The sequence below is a fragment of the Abramis brama genome (assembly GCF_963993115.1).
Source record: "Abramis brama genome assembly, chromosome: 7".
Lineage (NCBI taxonomy): Eukaryota > Metazoa > Chordata > Actinopteri > Cypriniformes > Leuciscidae > Abramis > Abramis brama.
The window spans coordinates 37,641,961-37,659,789 of record NC_139969.1 but is presented as its reverse complement, the minus strand read 5'-3'; the positions used below and the strand labels follow the sequence as shown (position 1 = coordinate 37,659,789).

The following is a 17,829-nucleotide window of genomic DNA, read 5'->3' as shown; positions in this document are numbered from 1 at the left end:
AGGGGTACAATGGCTTGTCACTGGGGCTGTACCCTCAAGGGTACAATATTGTACCTTCACCTTTAAAAGAAACAGTACATATATGTACCTTTTAACGCCTGATTCACACCGGACGCCGAAGCGACGCGGAAGCGGCGCGGAACAGAGGCCGCTTCCTTTCGCCGCCCATGTTAACCTATGGTGTCGTTCACACCAGACGCGGAGCGCCGCGGCGCGGCGCGCCCGGCCCGCGCCGTGAAGTGCCAGTTTCGGCGTCTGGTCTATTTTTTGCGCGACCGCGAGTGATCCGCGTCCATTCCGGCAGGAAGTCACACCAAGAAACACGAGACATCCGGTCAATTGTCAAAATATAAGCAATTTTTAAATTAAAATACCGCGAGTGACAAATGCGATCATATTTGTGTATCTAAACAGACTAGAAAGATGAAAACAAACAAAGAAAAAACACAACAAAATAGATTTAATAAATTTGAAGAGAGGATGTATATTTCAACGGTATATCTACACTACTACCATATTCTCTCTCTGGCTGCGTGTGTGTCTCGACAACGGATTAATAAAAGAAGTGTACAAACTTCTTGGTTACAGAAACATGGTGTATTCATTTTATGAGGTTATTTACTTACCCATGATGTAAAAAAATAGCTCTGAATAAACAACAACTGAGCAGAAGCGCTTGTCGACCGCCGCGGAGAATACGCGTCTGGTGTGAACAGGCAGGCGCCGGACCGCGCGTGATTTTCCGTTCCGCGCCGCTTCGGCGTCCGGTGTGAACCAGGCGTAATGCTTTTTGACCCTCAAAAAGGTACATATATGTACCTTGAGGTCCAATAATAAGCCCTATGGGGTACGTTAGTGTAGATTGTACCTTGGGGGACAGAAATGGACTCCTATTTCTGACAGTGTATGCCTGTAACACTGCCATAGTATGCAGAGCAGCACCAGCTTGACCCGCTGACCGAAACACCTTCCCCACCAGCGTGGATGTTATTATGCAGGGCTTGGTGGGGAGCGCTGACTTGAGCTGAAGTGACGATGAGCTCCAGGGAAGAGATAGCCTGCGAGTGTCTCTTCGGACTGGGGCATCATCGTATAACCACATGCTCTTGCACCCGCGATAGTCGAATAAGTTGACTTTGAGGGCACAAAGACACGCAAGAAGCAGGTTTTCCCCATGAACGAGTTAACGTCAGGGAGATCCTCAAGAAGGGGCAGTCTATCTGTAATCTGGCCACTGCACGAGTCACACCTTGAGTATCTTCTCACACACTTTATCATAACAGGAGGAGCGCTCTGAGGCAGCGCTCTCACAGTCTGTTTTAGACGGCTATTTCACTATTTAATTCTGCAGAATTAAATGTAGCCAAAAAAAAGAGTTAACTCGCTCAAGTGTTTGGGGGTCTCTTGTTTCTAGGGCCAGTGTAAGCTGGCCACTGCACGAGTGACCGCCTCGTTCCCCCTGCGCTTTATCATCACGGGAGGGACGCTCTGAGGCGGCGAACTCACAAGTTTCAGTGTCCTCTGCCCGAGCTGAAGAAGCGGCGGGGCATGCTTTGGTAGTCAGGCAAAAGGACATCGCAATCTGGAGAGAGCAAGCAATAGGGACAGACCCGTCTCTCGCTTCTCAGCCAGATTGACATGCGAGCCCCACGATCGCATTGTGGGTGCTAACCCTTTGAAATAATCAAAGCGAACGCGAAGCACTTTAACTGTGAACGTTTTACAGCGCTCGCACTCACCATGCTCAAAAACAAGGGCAGCATGCTCTTCCCCCAAACACACAAAGCAAAACTGATGTGTGTCGCATTCAGGCATGGGCAGTAAACTCGGAGCCACACAACGTTTACTTTACACATCGCTCATATTTTCTTTTCCTTTTTCACTTGTTGAAAAGAGTGAGAGAATTTTCTGCACACTCCCAGGTGAAACTAACTCCTAGCAGAGAGAGAGAGTCACACACTAGCTTTAGTCACACACATACACACAGTAAGGTCTGAAGACAAAAAGACCTGTCGATGCACCTGTGGGACGAGCACGCATTCCAATGACGTCACTGTCCGAGGCTATAAAAGTTCAGGAGAATTTCCTCTGGAAAAAAAAAAAAACCTTCCTACCTTCCTAGGTAACAATCATGGTTAAAAAAAATCGATGCCTCAAAGGTCCAAAAGCCAAAACCTAAAATAGAGAAGGACCTTCAGGGATTCTTAGCCTTTGCAAATCTTTACTGCATGGTCATCAGAGAGTTACAATGCAGCCAAATCAATTGCGCCCATTTGTGATTGAAATTGATGCTATATTTGTGATTGTACTTGGTGCTATACTGACAGGTTATACCCGTTGCCTTATTTCTCATAGTCTTTCCCCAAACAGAAAAAAAAACTAAAATGAAGGCTGCTCAAGTGGAGTGGTGACACTGGCTAAAAGGTGTATGTCACTAGGAACTTTGTTTTAATCAAAACTGGATTTTACCTCACTGCTACTTTTCAAACTTGTGTACAAAAATACACAATTTATGTCAAATTTTGGCAATCATAAATATTTATAATATGCAAATCAACAGTCTTAGACTGCCTAGTGTGCCATGCTCATGGATTATGACATGCTCATTACTTGCAATGAATTTCAGCCTCCGACTTCTGGCAGTCAGAAATTTTGGGTAGCAGTCCTAAAATGTGACTACTTATATGATGCCAGACCACAGAGGATCTAGTAGGAGGACAGAAACGAATGCTGCAATTGGCATGCCAACTATGATCACAATGCCATTAAAGCGTAAGAGCAAAAGAGCATGGACTGATTTAAAATACTCGACACTGTCCAAGTCTTGGTTATGATGTATTATAGGAAAAAGAAACAGAGCATGAAACTATCTTGCCAAAAGCCATTGTGAACATAGTCAGATGCAAAACCATAAAAAGAGTCCAAATGGTTTTTGGGGACTTGTTTTGACCTCTCCTCTGTTACTGACTTCTGTGAATTTGGGTTACAGTGAGGAAAATAAGTATTTGAACACCCTGCTATTTTGCAAGTTCTCCCACTTGGAAATCATGGAGGGGTCTGAAATTGTCATCGTAGGTGCATGTCCACTGTGAGAGACATAATCTAAAAAAAAAAATCCAGAAATCACAATGTATGATTTTTTAACTATTTATTTGTATGATACAGCTGCAAATAAGTATTTGAACACCTGAGAAAATCAATGTTAATATTTGGTACAGTAGCCTTTGTTTGCAATTACAGAGGTCAAACGTTTCCTGTAGTTTTTCACCACGTTTGCACACACTGCAGGAGGGATTTTGGCCCACTCCTCCACACAGATCTTCTCTAGATCAGTCAGGTTTCTGGGCTGTCGCTGAGAAACACGGAGTTTGAGCTCCCTCCAAAGATTCTCTATTGGGTTTAGGTCTGGAGACTGGCTAGGCCACGCCAGAACCTTGATATGCTTCTTACAGAGCCACTCCTTGGTTATCCTGGCAGTGTGCTTCGGGTCATTGTCATGTTGGAAGACCCAGCCTCGACCCATCTTCAATGCTCTAACTGAGGGAAGGAGGTTGTTCCCCAAAATCTCGCAATACATGGCCCCGGTCATCATCTCCTTAATACAGTGCAGTCGCCCTGTCCCATGTGCAGAAAAACACCCCCAAAGCATGATGCTACCACCCCCATGCTTCACAGTAGGGATGGTGTTCTTGGGATGGTACTCATCATTCTTCTTCCTCCAAACACGTTTAGTGGAATTATGACCAAAAAGTTCTATTTTGGTCTCATCTGACCACATGCCTTTCTCCCATGACTCCTCTGGATCATCCAAATGGTCATTGGCAAACTTAAGATGGGCCTTGACATGTGCTGGTTTAAGCAGGGGAACCTTCCGTGCCATGCATGATTTCAAACCATGACGTCTTAGTGTATTACCAACAGTAACCTTGGAAACGGTGGTCCCAGCTCTTTTCAGGTCATTGACCAGCTCCTCCCGTGTAGTTCTGGGCTGATTTCTCACCTTTCTTAGGATCATTGAGACCCCACGAGGTGAGATATTGCATGGAGCCCCAGTCCGAGGGAGATTGAGTCATGTTTAGCTTCTTCCATTTTCTAATGATTGCTCCAACAGTGGACCTTTTTTCACCAAGCTGCTTGGCAATTTCCCCGTAGCCCTTTCCAGCCTTGTGGAGGTGTACAATTTTGTCTCTAGTGTCTTTGGACAGCTCTTTGGTCTTGGCCATGTTAGTAGTTGGATTCTTACTGATTGTATGGGGTGGACAGGTGTCTTTATGCAGCTAACGACCTCAAACAGGTGCATCTAATTTAGGATAATAAATGGAGTGGAGGTGGACATTTTAAAGGCAGACTAACAGGTCTTTGAGCGTCAGAATTCTAGCTGAAAGACAGGTGTTCAAATACTTATTTGCAGCTGTATCATACAAATAAATAGTTAAATCATACATTGTGATTTCTGGATTTTTTTTTTTAGATTATGTCTCTCACAGTGGACATGCACCTACGATGACAATTTCAGACCCCTCCATGATTTCTAAGTGGGAGAACTTGCAAAATAGCAGGGTCAAATACTTATTTTCCTCACTGTATGTACTTTTGAATCTAAACTCCACTGTCTACTGTACTAAATTAAATCTTCTAATCACTCAAGCTCTAATAACATGTTGATTTTTTTCTCTTTAAAATAAACACTACTCCCCCTGTGGTGTAGGCACTTGAGTTTCCTAGCAACTCAAGATTAAAAAAAGAAGAAAAACAATTAAATTCTTACACCCTCAACAATCAAGATTTAAAGACAAAAGAGAACATGATTGTCATTCCAATTGACCAATTTAAGTGTTTATGTGTTCTTCCCTATCAAATTTGACCAGAACCAATACTGATCAAAAAACATGACAGACAAATGGTACATTCATATATGACACTTCTGTTCATGTGTTTGATGGGTCTGAAAAATTACATAGTAGCATAGTGTCATAGTGGTTTAAAAGCATGTCTGAAGCACAATAAGATTTGCATCAGTCAACATCAAATTCTTGCTAGATACTTTGACGGCTTTCTCTTACCAGCTTCTTAATACATGATATGAAACTGCATCCTTAATTTGAAAAACAGCTCATGTCAGAGAAAAAAAAGAAGACAAAAAACTTACTCTGAGAGGCCAAATTCTCTGCTTTTATAACGCTGATTGAAGAACTCTTCTTCCTCCTCCTCTTCTTCCTAACACAAAATATACCTCTTCAATATAACACAATACACTATGAACTAACATTAAAAAACATTTTTATACTTTTCATTAGTATTACTTAAATGCATGACACATGATACATACATAATATGTTACTATTTTATGGATACTTTTCTAGTGCAAAGTCAGTGTCATATTATTTACGTTTATTAGAAAGCGGTTATGCTATTGTATTTCCTTCAAATATATATTTGTATGTATTTATAATTTAGATATACCTGCTATATAGTAGAATTCATTTGAGGCATGACTTAATATTTTAGATATTAATTTCTGTATTTGTTTAATGTGTAAACTGTAGATTACATTGAGTAATTGGCATGCATGCTTTTTTCCCCTTTTTTCTCCTTTGTTTGTTTTCTTGACATTTTTTACTTCTATTGTATTATGGTAATTTTTTAAAGAAAAGAAAAGGAAACTGTTATGCAAAGTGTTAAGTTTCATTGTCTTACCTTAGTTAGTTCCTGTGCATTGGCTAGATTATCCACAGCAATGGCCAAGAATACATTGAGCAATGTGTCTGTTCAAAGCATCGTCAAGAATTGAGGTTCTATTTGAACAGATGTTTGCAACACGGTTTTCATGTGCAACAACAAAATTAGAGGGTTTTCCTTCATCTTTTGTCTATTTTTTTCACATGACTAAAAAGGATACAGTTCCCAAACAAGGTTAAAACAATAAAGTAGATGGAGGACCACATTCCATACTGCACTCCTCCTTGGGAGCGTATCCCATTGTACATCACCTCATTCCAGTCTTCTCCAGTAAGAATCTATGTTGAATTAAGAAATTCAGAAAGAGCAATTAAATGTTGGAGTTGCCACGATCTCTGCCTGTTTTCCCCTGTCTTGAGTGAGGACTTTTGTTATTTCCTGTCTTGTGCCATGTTCTGTAGTTTTTCATGTTGATAAGTCTCCCTATGTGTATCTTGTTTCCTCATTACCTTGATAAGCTTGTTTACCCCTGTGTATTTATAGCCCTTGTGTTTCACTTATTACTTTGTCAGTTGTTTTACATGTAATGGTTGCTTCTGTGATCCTCGTGGTTTTGTTCCTTGAGTTCTGTGTTATCTGTTTTACTTTATTTACCTTGTGTTACTTTATTTTAAAAAAACCTGCTTTTAGATCCTCACCTTCGCCTGCTTTCTCCGGCATGTTACAGGAGAAAACCTCAATCGAATTGCAAACAGATGGTCATATGATTTAAAAATGGCAGCCACAGGGATGAGCAAGAAAAATAAAGTGGCTTTAATAAATCTATAATATAGATATTATTACCAACTGTTTAAAAGCTTTGCTGCTAATTAGGTCGAATATGAGATACGTATAAGCCTTTTGAATCAAAAGCATTTAAAATGTTCATGTCCATTGAAGAACAACACAAAATATAGTAATCTGAAGAGTCATACCTGAAAGACAGTCATGATGGCAGCTGGAAACGTGTCAAAATTAGTTGGAGTGTAATCTTCAAAAATGAACCTGTGGAAGAGAAAGAACTATTTCAACTAATTTCGCTAAAATTACATTTGTGTTTGTATTATTATTATTTTTTATCCTTGTAAGCATCCATATAATTTAACCATTTGACTGCAAATGTAACCCTTTGTTATTGCATGAAGCACAGATCTATTGCTTTTGTGAGATCTATTGATTTTATTTTTGTGTATGTTAGAGCTTGCACAACTGTGCATTATTACTAGAGTATATTGACCTTACATAAATCACCTATATATAAATATACAGTGTGCTTCGCTTATAACATACTTAGTGAAAGTACACTGGGTTTGCTTTATTTCTGTTTACCTGTAATTTTAAATATATGTCAGTTACAATATATTATTTAAAGGGCCCCTATTATGGATTTTTGGAAATTACCTTTCATATAGTGTGTAACATAGCTCTGAATGAAAACATCCTGCAAAGTTTTAAATTTGAAAGTGAACCATATATAAAGTTATTGTCTTTCAAAAGTAAGAGTCGACTCTGAGTCAATGAAATATCGTTTCTAAAATAGTCATAAGCCGTTTTGTTGTGACGTCAAGGCGAAACTGTTGTAGGAGACTCTAAAACAACATTAGGAAACTTTAAAATAGCATAATAGGGGCACTTTAAACCTAATGTCAGTTACTCTGAAACAAGTGTGTGCAAAGGGGAATGATCTTTCTCTTGCCACCATGCATTGAACAAGCTCAAATTAAGGTATCTGATCGACTAGCTAACACACACACACACACACACACACACACACACACACACACACACACACACACACAGCGTCATGTAGTGGCAGGACTAGTTGATTAGTTGACTAGTTGGTGCAAACCGTGTGTGTGTGCATGAATGTGAAGTCTGTGAGGCGTTCGAGAAGGTAGGTCAGTCTTGAGGCTCAATTTAAATGTTTTTTCCCCCTTTAGATTCTTTTGTAGAGAATGTTTTAATAAATTAATGTAATGTTTTGTTGTCATATTTAAGGACAGTGTATCTGTAGTTGAATGGTTTTATGTTTGTTTGTAAGAATGACTGAAAGAGGTCAGTGCTTTAATACCATGATCAGTTTCTCACCTGCCACCAAACAGCTGCATGCCAAGTAAAGCGAAGACTACGATAAACAGAAAGAGGAGGAAGAGTAAACTGATGATTGACTTCATGGAGCTCATGAGGGACACCACCAAGTTCCGCAAGGATGTCCAGTACCTGATAAAACATAATACATGTTCTTTACATTGTCATTATTTTACCTTTACACTTTTATGTTGGTGTTGTAGTCAAGAGAATATGCAGCAGACACATCTGTTTTATATGCCCACTCATGCCTTTATGTAGTTTAATGTCAACAACATAATTTGCATTTGTTGGTGGCCATAATACAAAAAAATCCTTGAATTGATACCTTGGATAAATGTTATAAACTTACTTTGTTATCTTAAAGATTCGTAGCAGACGTAAGGCTCTGAGGACACTGATGCCAAAAGACACTCCCGGCCTGAAGAATCCCCAAACCACTTCAAAAATACTTCCTACAATAACCTGCACAAAACGCATAACATTATGCTTCGATCAGTGCCAGGATTTATCAGACATAGTGGTTGCATGATTATTTTGTTTGATTGAAAACATGTAAAAGAAGCACTTACCCCACAATCAAAGCAGTTAAAGGATGAATGGAAGTACAGACGGAAACCAAGGCCATACATTTTCAGAAACATCTCAGCAAGAAAAAGTCCAAGAAACACGAATTCTGCGTAGTCTGCAAATTGTAAAAAATAAATAAATTGCTCCCATTAAAATCATTGAAGCTGTCTAGATCCATTCACAATGGGTGTTTGGTGTTTTAAGCCCCCAACGGCGCCTTCCAGGCAGCGAGGGGATGGGTAGGTTTAAGGTTGAGGGTAGGGTTAGCTGCCTCTGGGCTGCCTTTAAGCCATTGGGGGCTTAAAACACCATCGAGCTTCACAATGACAGTGATTAAAGCACTTTCTGTTTGGTGGGGTGCTATTAATTGTTTCTACTCGATTGTACTATTCCATAGGTAGCCACTGCATTATGTTGCTGATTTTTGTGCATTGCCAAAAGTGTCACATGGAGTTGTAAATTCTTACTGAAAATGATGGATGTCTGGTTGTTTTTTCTCTACAAATCACTGTCTGTGTGAAAATCTGCTGTTTCTGTATGTCACAGTCACTGTACTGGTCAGTCACAAGCAGGTGCTCCTAGTTATGGTTTCTCTCTTTTATGCTCCTAAAAAGTATATTCCATAGGTAGAACATTTAGTTACACCGGTGCACTAAGCATAATATTAAAGCACATTTGTAATGCAAATAGATATTTGTTGTCAAGTCATTATTCAGCCTCGGGTACATCCCTACTTGTTGTTATTCATAAAATTAAATATGGCGTCTACTCTGACAAAAAGTGTCCGCTTGTTCTTTTGAAATAAAAATGGAGGAACACTGACAGCTTCCCAGAGCCCTCATGACAACATAACCTGCCTTGAGCTACAGAGTGCTGGATGCCCTGTTGTGCAGTGTGGAGTATTTTCAGCAACTCTTAAAACACTAGGGACCATTAAGTGAATGTCCGTCCTCGATACACAGAATGGTTCTGACATGTTGAGCAGGCAGTGCATTTTTCTGTCTGACAGGTCTATTTTGTGTAGTCATTTTATTAGCAGCAGTTTCAGTGGAAAACATAATGCTGCTCTAAAGTGGTTCTGTTAGTTGAAATGTGTCTCCTGATAAAATGTGCTTTCAAAGCTGTAAAGTATTAAGAGTTTTTTTTTCCTCTTATTGGAAGCAGCATTCAGACATTGACCTTGGTGAAGGAGCATGTAAGCTGACTTTAGCACCACAGAACAGTGCTTCTCAAACTTGTCCCAAGGACCCCCAACCATTGCACATTTTGTATATATCTCTCTCATCTTATACACTTGATTTAACTCATCAGCTCATTAGTAGAAACCGCAAAACTTGAAACTGATATGACCGATGTTCAGTGTTCAGTGGTGGGGGGTTCCCAGGACAGGCATGAGAAGTACCGCCATAGATCAGGGGTGTCCATTCCTGCTTCTGCAGGGCCACCTTCCAGCAGAGTTTAGCTCCAGCCCTAATTAAACACACCTGAACCAGCTTACCAAAGTCTTCAGAATCACTAGAATAATAATATAATAATATTATAATAATAATAATAATAATAATAATAATTTGTTACATTTATATAGCGCTTTTCTCACCACTCAAAGCGCTTTACATAGAAGGGGGGGATCTCCTATACCAACACCAATGTGCAGCATCCACCTGGATGTTGCGACGGCAGCCATAGTGCGCCAGAACGCCCACCACACACCAGCTTACTGGTGGAGAGGAGACAGAGTGATGAAGCCAGTCAGTATATATGGGGATGATTAGGAGGCCATGAGGATGGACAGAGGCCACTGGGCAAGAAAATCCTGGGATTTTTAATGACCACAGAGAGTCAGGACCTCGGTTTAATGTCTCATCCGAAGGACGGTGCTTGTTACAGTATAGTGTCCCCGTCACAACACTGGGGTGTTAAGACCCGCACAGAGGGTGAGCACCCCCGTTGGTCTTACTAACACCTCTTACAGCAGCAACCTAGTTTTCCCAGGAGGTCTCCCATCCAGATACTAACCAGACTCAACCAAGCTTAGCTTTAGTGGACAGTCAGTCTTGGCCCACAGTTTGCACTAAATAGTGCTAATTCTTTCTTTCTGGGTAACAGATTGCACTCTAGTTACATATGCCATGGGCTGTTTGACTTGCATTAGATTAGCCCTAAGGCTTTCTACTTATTATCTTCTGAACTTTCCATAAAGCCTAATTTCACACAATGACAATAATTAGTAATTGAATTACATTGGTCTAATATATCTGATAAAATGCAATCCTAAATAACACCAAGACGGTAACAGGAATGGTCGGGAATGTTTTCCACAAGTTGGCTTAGGTTTTCTCTGGGCATTAGAGTTTACCCCCACATGTAAGTCTTGTTAATTGGAGATATGACAGCATGAATGTATGAGTGTGTATTAGTTTTGTGATGGACTGACCACTGGTCCAGAGTGTTTCCCAAAGTATTATCTATATGGGCACAACTGTGTTTTGGAGATCATTTGATCTTTGGGGACCGAGTGAAAGATTTAGACTTAGGAAAGCTGGATCTGTTCATGCTGAGTCCTTAACATAGACTGTAATGTATTTCTGTTAGTAATGGAATAGTTGCCGAACCAGACAAGTGATTTTATTGGTCATGATTCTCCCCATAACACATCTGTAGAGGTATTTGAGGATGAGTGTGCTCATGTTAGGCTTTCTGAGTCTCTTGAGGAAGTGTAGTCACTGTTAGACCTTCTTTACTAAGAAGGAGGTGTTCTGGGTGATGCAATCTGTTAACTCTTTACACCTCAACATCACAATCTCAGACCAAACAATTATCTCTTTCATCTTACTAACATTATGAGATAGATTGTTGTCCTTACATCACAGCTAAAGGTCTCTCAGCTTTTTTCTGTATGCTGTCTTGACATTGTGTGAAACGACCCCACCACAGTTTTGTTGAATGAGATTAAACATCCAGTTGGGGTGTGATATCACATCAGTGGAGGAGTGGTTCCTCATCATTGTCCAAAAGGTCCTGGACCCTTTGTCCATACAGTATGTGCAATTTAACTTTTTGATGCCAGGAGTAATGATTTTCTTTTTCTTGTTTTGTCACTAGATCTGAAAACTGCTAATTATTCATAGAGTAAGTAGTTGAAGAGAGAACCTTAGTGTTTATCCATAGTTTCCAGTTAGGTTATAAGGTTATGGTGCAGGAACAACAACATTTAAAGTCATGGCAGTAAAAGTTTGTAGCAATGTCTTGCAAAACTTGCTGCTTCAGTTGTTATGGCGTTTATTCATATTGTTTCTAGATTATTGTGCAGAGTGATCAGATGCATTTTAAATGACTGCAAAAAAACTTTTTTGGCCCTGGCACAAAATGACCAGCTAACATAATTTCACTAATCATCTCATCAGCACATGGGAAAGTGTGAATGAGTAGTATCATTCAGTAATCAGTAATCTTTCTGTTTGGTTTATAAAAGCAGACCGATTGCTATAAAAGCTATGGAAAAAAATAATTCTGTTCTTGTGTTAGCAAAGGTTACCTCCAAAAATGACATGCAACCATAATCGCTTTGCATCAAAATGGCCTAACAGGCAAAGAAATTGCTGCAAAGAATATTGCACATGAAATAACCATTTAATGGATTATCAATAACTTCAATGAGAGAGGTTCAACTGCAATGAAGAGGGTTCAGGACGTCCCAGAGTGTCCACTAAGCACCAGGACTGTCTCCTCCTGAGAAGTCAGCTATGGAATCATGTCTCCACCAGTGCAGAGCTGCTCAATATGCATGCATGCTGTCACGGTTCTGTTTAGTTAGTTTCATTTTCATGGACTTTTAGTTTGTTATTTTCAGTCACATGTGTTCCTTTGTTCAGTTTCCCGCCACTCTTTAGTTGTCATGGAGATTAATTTGTCATCATAGGTAATTGTCATTATTTCCCTAATTTGCTTTGTATTGAAGTTGCAGCCTTTTCAGTGTTAATTTTCCCAGTCACGTCTATGTTAGAGGTTGTGTTTTGTTTGCCTGCCTGTGATGTGGATTATTAAAGACTTTTGAAAATTGATCATTATCTTCTTGTTCTTCCTTCAACCTTTTGTGACAGATGACCGGAACAAAGTATTGAGATTGCCTCCATTAATGTTCCCCCTGGGAGGGAGAATAATTTATTGAAAGGGGAGACTGTTTGTATTTTTCAGAGAGGAAGAGACCTTCCAGAGAGGAATTAATCAACACCTGCTATCATGCCCACTGTAATGACATCTGTTTGATGGAGGGATTTCAGAAACGACCAGGGCCAGCGACATCTGTGGCAGAGGAAAATCTGGTGGATTTGGACACTGAGGACTGGCTGATAGACTGGGACACTGAGGTACTGCCTGCCACCCTTTCCCGCCCTGAATAATTTGTCTGTTCTTCGTCGTTGCTGTTTCAAGACAGCATCAAAACTGTATCGTTCACCTGTATGGACCGCCATTGATCCCGTCCAACTTCTCTTTCTCTCCGTCACCTCAGAGCTCAGCCAGTCCTCCAGCCCTGCCTCTGTGGGATGCCTGCAGCCCTTCGTCTTCCCCGGGAACGCCTTACTGCAAGGTGAAGCCTCAGGTTGTGCAACCATCAGCCTCGCCCGAGTAAGAGGATCATGTGGCTCCGCTTCTGGCCTCTGATTCCTATGCTGTACCTCGGCCCTTTGACCTGTCAGCTCAGCCTTGGCTCCTCCCACCCTCTGCTCCACCAGAAACCCTCGACCTTGCGGCTCCACCGGGTTCCCTCATCCCACCGGCTCCACCTTGGTCAGTTATCACTCAACTTCCACCACGGACTTGCAAGCCTTCTGCTGCGCTCAGGGTCTCCACCCCTAAGGCTTCAGCAGGATCTTCCTTCCCTCCGGCTCCACTTCTGTCCTCCGACACACCGGTTAAGCCTCAGTCCTCGGGCACTCTGTCTCCGACGCTCGTCCGCCTAGGTCTCCGGTGCCATCGGTGTCGCTCAAGTCCATCGGCTCTCTGTCTGCACCCTGGGATCCATCGGCTCCTCATCCGTTGGTCGTCACCAGGATGTCGTCAGCCACAGCAACACCTTGGCTCCTCCCTCCCTTGGCTCCACTGTGGGCTGTCATTCCCGCTGTGATCTGGGTCGTCGCCATCTGGCCAATCCTCCTGTCATCTCAAACCTGGATGCTTTATCCATTGGCTCTTCCCTGGTCTTCTCGGTCAGTCTGTCTGCCTGCTCTCACCATCCCTCTGCCTACCATGCTTACCATCCCTTTGCCATCTCCTCCTCCTAAGCCTTCTCTTCACACCGTGAGGTTGCGCCGTCCGGGAGGCGGTGTAATGTCACAGTTCTGTTTGGTTAGTTTTGTTTTCATGTACTTTTAGTTTGTTATTTTTAGTCACATGTATTCCTTTGTTCAGTTTTCCACCACTCTTTAGTTGTCATGGAGATTCATTTATCATCACAGGTGTTTGTCATTTTTTCCCTTATTTGCTTTGTATTTAAGTTGCAGCCTTTTGAGTGTTCATTTTTTCCAGTCACGTCTATGTTAGAGGTTGTGTTTTGTTTGCCTGCCTGTTTGGATTGCCTTCGAAGTGAATTATTAAAGGCTTTTGAAACTTGATCATCATCTTCTTTTCTTCCTTCAACCTTGTGTGACACACGCACAGTGAGACCAAGACTTTTGGACAACAGCCTGGTGTCAAGAAGAGCAGCAAAGAAGCCACTTCTCTTCGAGAAAAACATCAAGGACAAACTGAAATTCTGCAGGAAGTACAAGGATTGGACAGCAGAAAGGTTACTTTCGCTGATGAAAACCCCTTCCGACTGTTTGGGACATCTGAAAAATTCATTGTCCGGAGAAGTAAAGGTGAATGCTACCACCAGTCCTGTGTCGTGCCGACAGTGAAGTATCCCAAGTCCACCCATGTGTGGGGCTGCTTTTCATCCAGGGGAGTGGCTTTCTCACAATTCTGTTCAAAAACACTGCCATGAATAAAGAAAAGCATCAAGACGTCCTGCAAGTGCAATTTCTCCCAATGACTCAGGAGCATTTTGGTGATGATTCATGCATTTCTCAGCATGATGGAGCCCCATGTCACAAGCAAGAGTGGCTAGGAGATCATTACATTGAAATTTTGGATCAGTGGCATTGAGAACCTGTGGTCAATCCTATAAAGGCGAGTGGACAAGCAGAAGCCCACAAATTGTGATCAACTCCAAGCAGAGTGAACTGCAGAGGTTATGAAGAAGAAGGGTGAACACTGTAAACATTGACTATTTGGCCATATTTAATGTTTTTACTTATAAAAACCTTTAAAACTTATGAAATGCATATCATTGTATTCCAGTATAGCATAGAAACATGTGAAATAATAATCTACAAATACTGAAGGAGCAAACTTAGCAAAACACAAAATTTGTTATATAAACAACTTTTAATTTAACAAATGATTAACAATTCATACTCCTCCGAGTCCACTAATCACTGGTGAGGCTATTCCACATTTTGATGGATGCCATGACTGTTTTTGTGTCTGAAACAGGGCAGTGCAGAAGAGAGGTCTAAGTTCATGAGGTGGGGGCGGGGAAATGCTGAATGTTAGTCTCATATGAAATTAAAAGATACACATAACAGTGCAGGCAGAAAAAACAAACCAAACAATGAAAAAAACAATATAATAACAAACAAAGCAATCACATGAATCACATAAGAGCTACCCTAAAAAAAGTAAGTTTTAAGGGACGATTTAAAAACACTAAGGGATTCTGCATTCCTAATCTCTGAGGGCAGGGAATTCCACAATTTAGGAGCCAAAGAAGAAAAAGCCCGATCACCCATAGTTTTTAGCCGTGTTGTTTGGACAGTTAAAAGACCAGCTTCAGAAGAGCGTAGAGCACGTGTAGGAGTGTAGGGGGTTAAAAGCTCACACAAATATTGAGGGGCCAAATTATTCAAGGCCTTATAAGTGAGCATGAGAATTTCAAAATCAATTCGAAAACTAACAGGAAGCCAGTGCAATTTTTCCAGGATAGGTGTGATGTGCTCCCTTGCACTGGTCCTAGTCAGAATTCTAGTAGCTGAATTTTGTACCAACTGTAATTTACTTAGGGTAGCTTTAGAAACTCCAGCCAGCAAAGCATTACAATAATCAATATGTGAAAAAACAAAAGTGTTGATTAACTTTTCAGCCACAGAGAAAGTCAACATGGGACGTAATTTGGCAATGTTTCTGAGATGAAAAAATGATGCTTGGACTGGGTTACGAACATGATGGTCAAATGTTAAATTGGCGTCAAATATCACCCCCAGATTTTTTTGTTTAGTTTGGAATTGCAAAGCAGAGCCATCCACACTTAAGGTTATGGACTCTGCTTTTCGCAACTGATGAGGTGAACCAATAAGCATCACTTCAGTCTTGTCACTGTTTAGACAGAGAACATTTTCAGACATCCATTTTTTAATCTCAGTAAAACATTGAGAAAGAAGAGACACAGGCATATTGACATCAGGTTTTGAATGTATATAGATCTGAGTGTCATCTGCATAAAAGTGAAAGTTAAGACCAAGTGTTCTTAAAAGTTGGCCAAATGGAAAAATGTAAATACTAAAAAGTAAAGGGCCCAAAACTGATCCCTGGGGAACACCAGAGTGCACCACACCGACCTCAGACTTGCAATCACCCATCACAACAAACTGCTTGCGATCAGAGAAGTAGGACTTAAACCACTTTAATGCAGAATCTGAAACTCCAAAGATAGTCTCTAAGCGGGTGATTAAAATGGAGTGATCTATAGTGTCAAAAGCGGCACCAAGATCAAGAAGAATCAGTATAGATAGACGGCCAGAATCAGAAGCCATTAACAAGTCATTAGTGACTTTAACTAGCGCTGTTTCAGTGTTGTGGAGTTTACGGAATCCAGACTGAAGTGGCTCAAAAAGATCATTAGAGGAAAGATGAGAAAGCAGTTGAGAAGCCACTGTTTGTTCAAAAATTTTGGCGAGGAATGAATTTGAATTTGAAACCTGTGCTCATCCTATGCTTATGTGCCTAAATGTATTGCATTAATTGTTGGGTCCCCTTGGTGGTAACACTCAGTTACCCTGTTTTTCGCACAGATCAACTTCTTTTCCTCATCCTTCAAGAACAGCAGGCGCATGAACTTCTCTACTTTTGTGATCCTTATTCCTTTCGAGCAGAAACCAAACTGTCCTGAGCAAAGCCCCCACTGTCCTCTCCGGGTCAGGAGGAGTATGGATGCTGTATGGGTACATCCCTTGAAAATGTACCCATTCAAGCTCACGGTCAATGGAATATACTTTTAAAGGCTAGAACACACACACACACACACACACACACACACACACACACACACACACAAAAACAGCCTAGGTGCTACAGCACAGCCAGTTGTCTGAGCTAGTTGTCAGGTGTGTTAAGGCGTGATAAGAGAGGCATTCTAAATGTGCGGTGTTAAGGGTGCTCCAGGACTGGGAAATACTGCCCTGTGCTTTTGCATTCGAGGGGATGTAGCAAGCAATGATGACAGCCACTGTTAACTTTCTCAGCAGTAGTTTGACACCTAACTGATAAATATTCTGCTGATTCAGATGTGTTGCAAAGATTCAGAGGGGTTGCAGTTTGTAGATTGAACTTTGTTGGATGCTTACACACACATACCCCCTTCCTTTTTACTAGACAATTTGTTTTGGTCCAAAGGGGAAGAAGGCATTCCTGTCTGAAGTTGGGGATGTTGTCAACCAAACACATTTCAAAGGATATTTAAACATAGCCGAATTTGCGAGCCGACTGCTGTCTAGCTGATCAACTAGTGTTTCAAGTTTTGGGATAATCCAGTCCATAAAGTCAATTTACAAACTTTGTATAGAGCTGTAAAGCTGTATAAACATGAGTGAAAATACCACATTACTATTTGGGAGGTCATAACTTGAAAAAAAATATTTTTATGTATTATTATTTATGTCCTCTCATGCTAATCTGGTGCAAATATGAGAATAATTAAGATTATTAGACTTAAGATATTTGATCAGTAATACTCCATAGATTTATTTATACTTAAAAGCTTTTAAATATTTTAATCTGAGTAATAAAGTTAGTAAAATTGCCTACACAGTCTCAGAAACTTTATCAGGATTATTATTACTTTCAGTAGAAGCAGTATTAGTTACAGTTTTAGAGGGAAATAGACACTTACATTGAATAACAGTGAGCCATTCCGGTTGATTGTGATGAACGATGGAAACACAGATGGTGTTGAGACCCACCAGACTGAGGACTATCCAATAGAAGCTGTCGGTTTTAACCATGCGACGAATAGAGATTCGCAACATGCGTTCCTTGCGCCGCATGTAAGCAGCAGGACCTCGCCTTGCTGTTCGTATACCAACCCTTGGTCGGGGTCCACCTGACACGCAAAAGAAAAAAGAAATCCATAGTCTCACA

At 40.9% G+C, this 17,829-nt stretch overlaps 1 protein-coding gene across 1 annotated transcript in view; it reads right to left on the bottom strand.

The window, feature by feature from the left end:
• The window catches only part of cacna1eb (calcium channel, voltage-dependent, R type, alpha 1E subunit b), a gene marked incomplete at its 5' end in the record, with an annotated part of 88,373 nt that overhangs the window by 46,587 nt on the left and 23,957 nt on the right, over window positions 1–17,829 (bottom strand). The window contains 8 exons of the mRNA XM_084119589.1: window positions 5,150–5,217; window positions 5,698–5,765; window positions 5,900–6,017; window positions 6,654–6,723; window positions 7,807–7,938; window positions 8,159–8,271; window positions 8,379–8,491; window positions 17,582–17,791. Coding sequence (XP_083975715.1) covers window positions 5,150–5,217; window positions 5,698–5,765; window positions 5,900–6,017; window positions 6,654–6,723; window positions 7,807–7,938; window positions 8,159–8,271; window positions 8,379–8,491; window positions 17,582–17,791 — 892 coding nt within the window. The remainder of the gene's footprint in view (window positions 1–5,149; window positions 5,218–5,697; window positions 5,766–5,899; window positions 6,018–6,653; window positions 6,724–7,806; window positions 7,939–8,158; window positions 8,272–8,378; window positions 8,492–17,581; window positions 17,792–17,829) is intronic.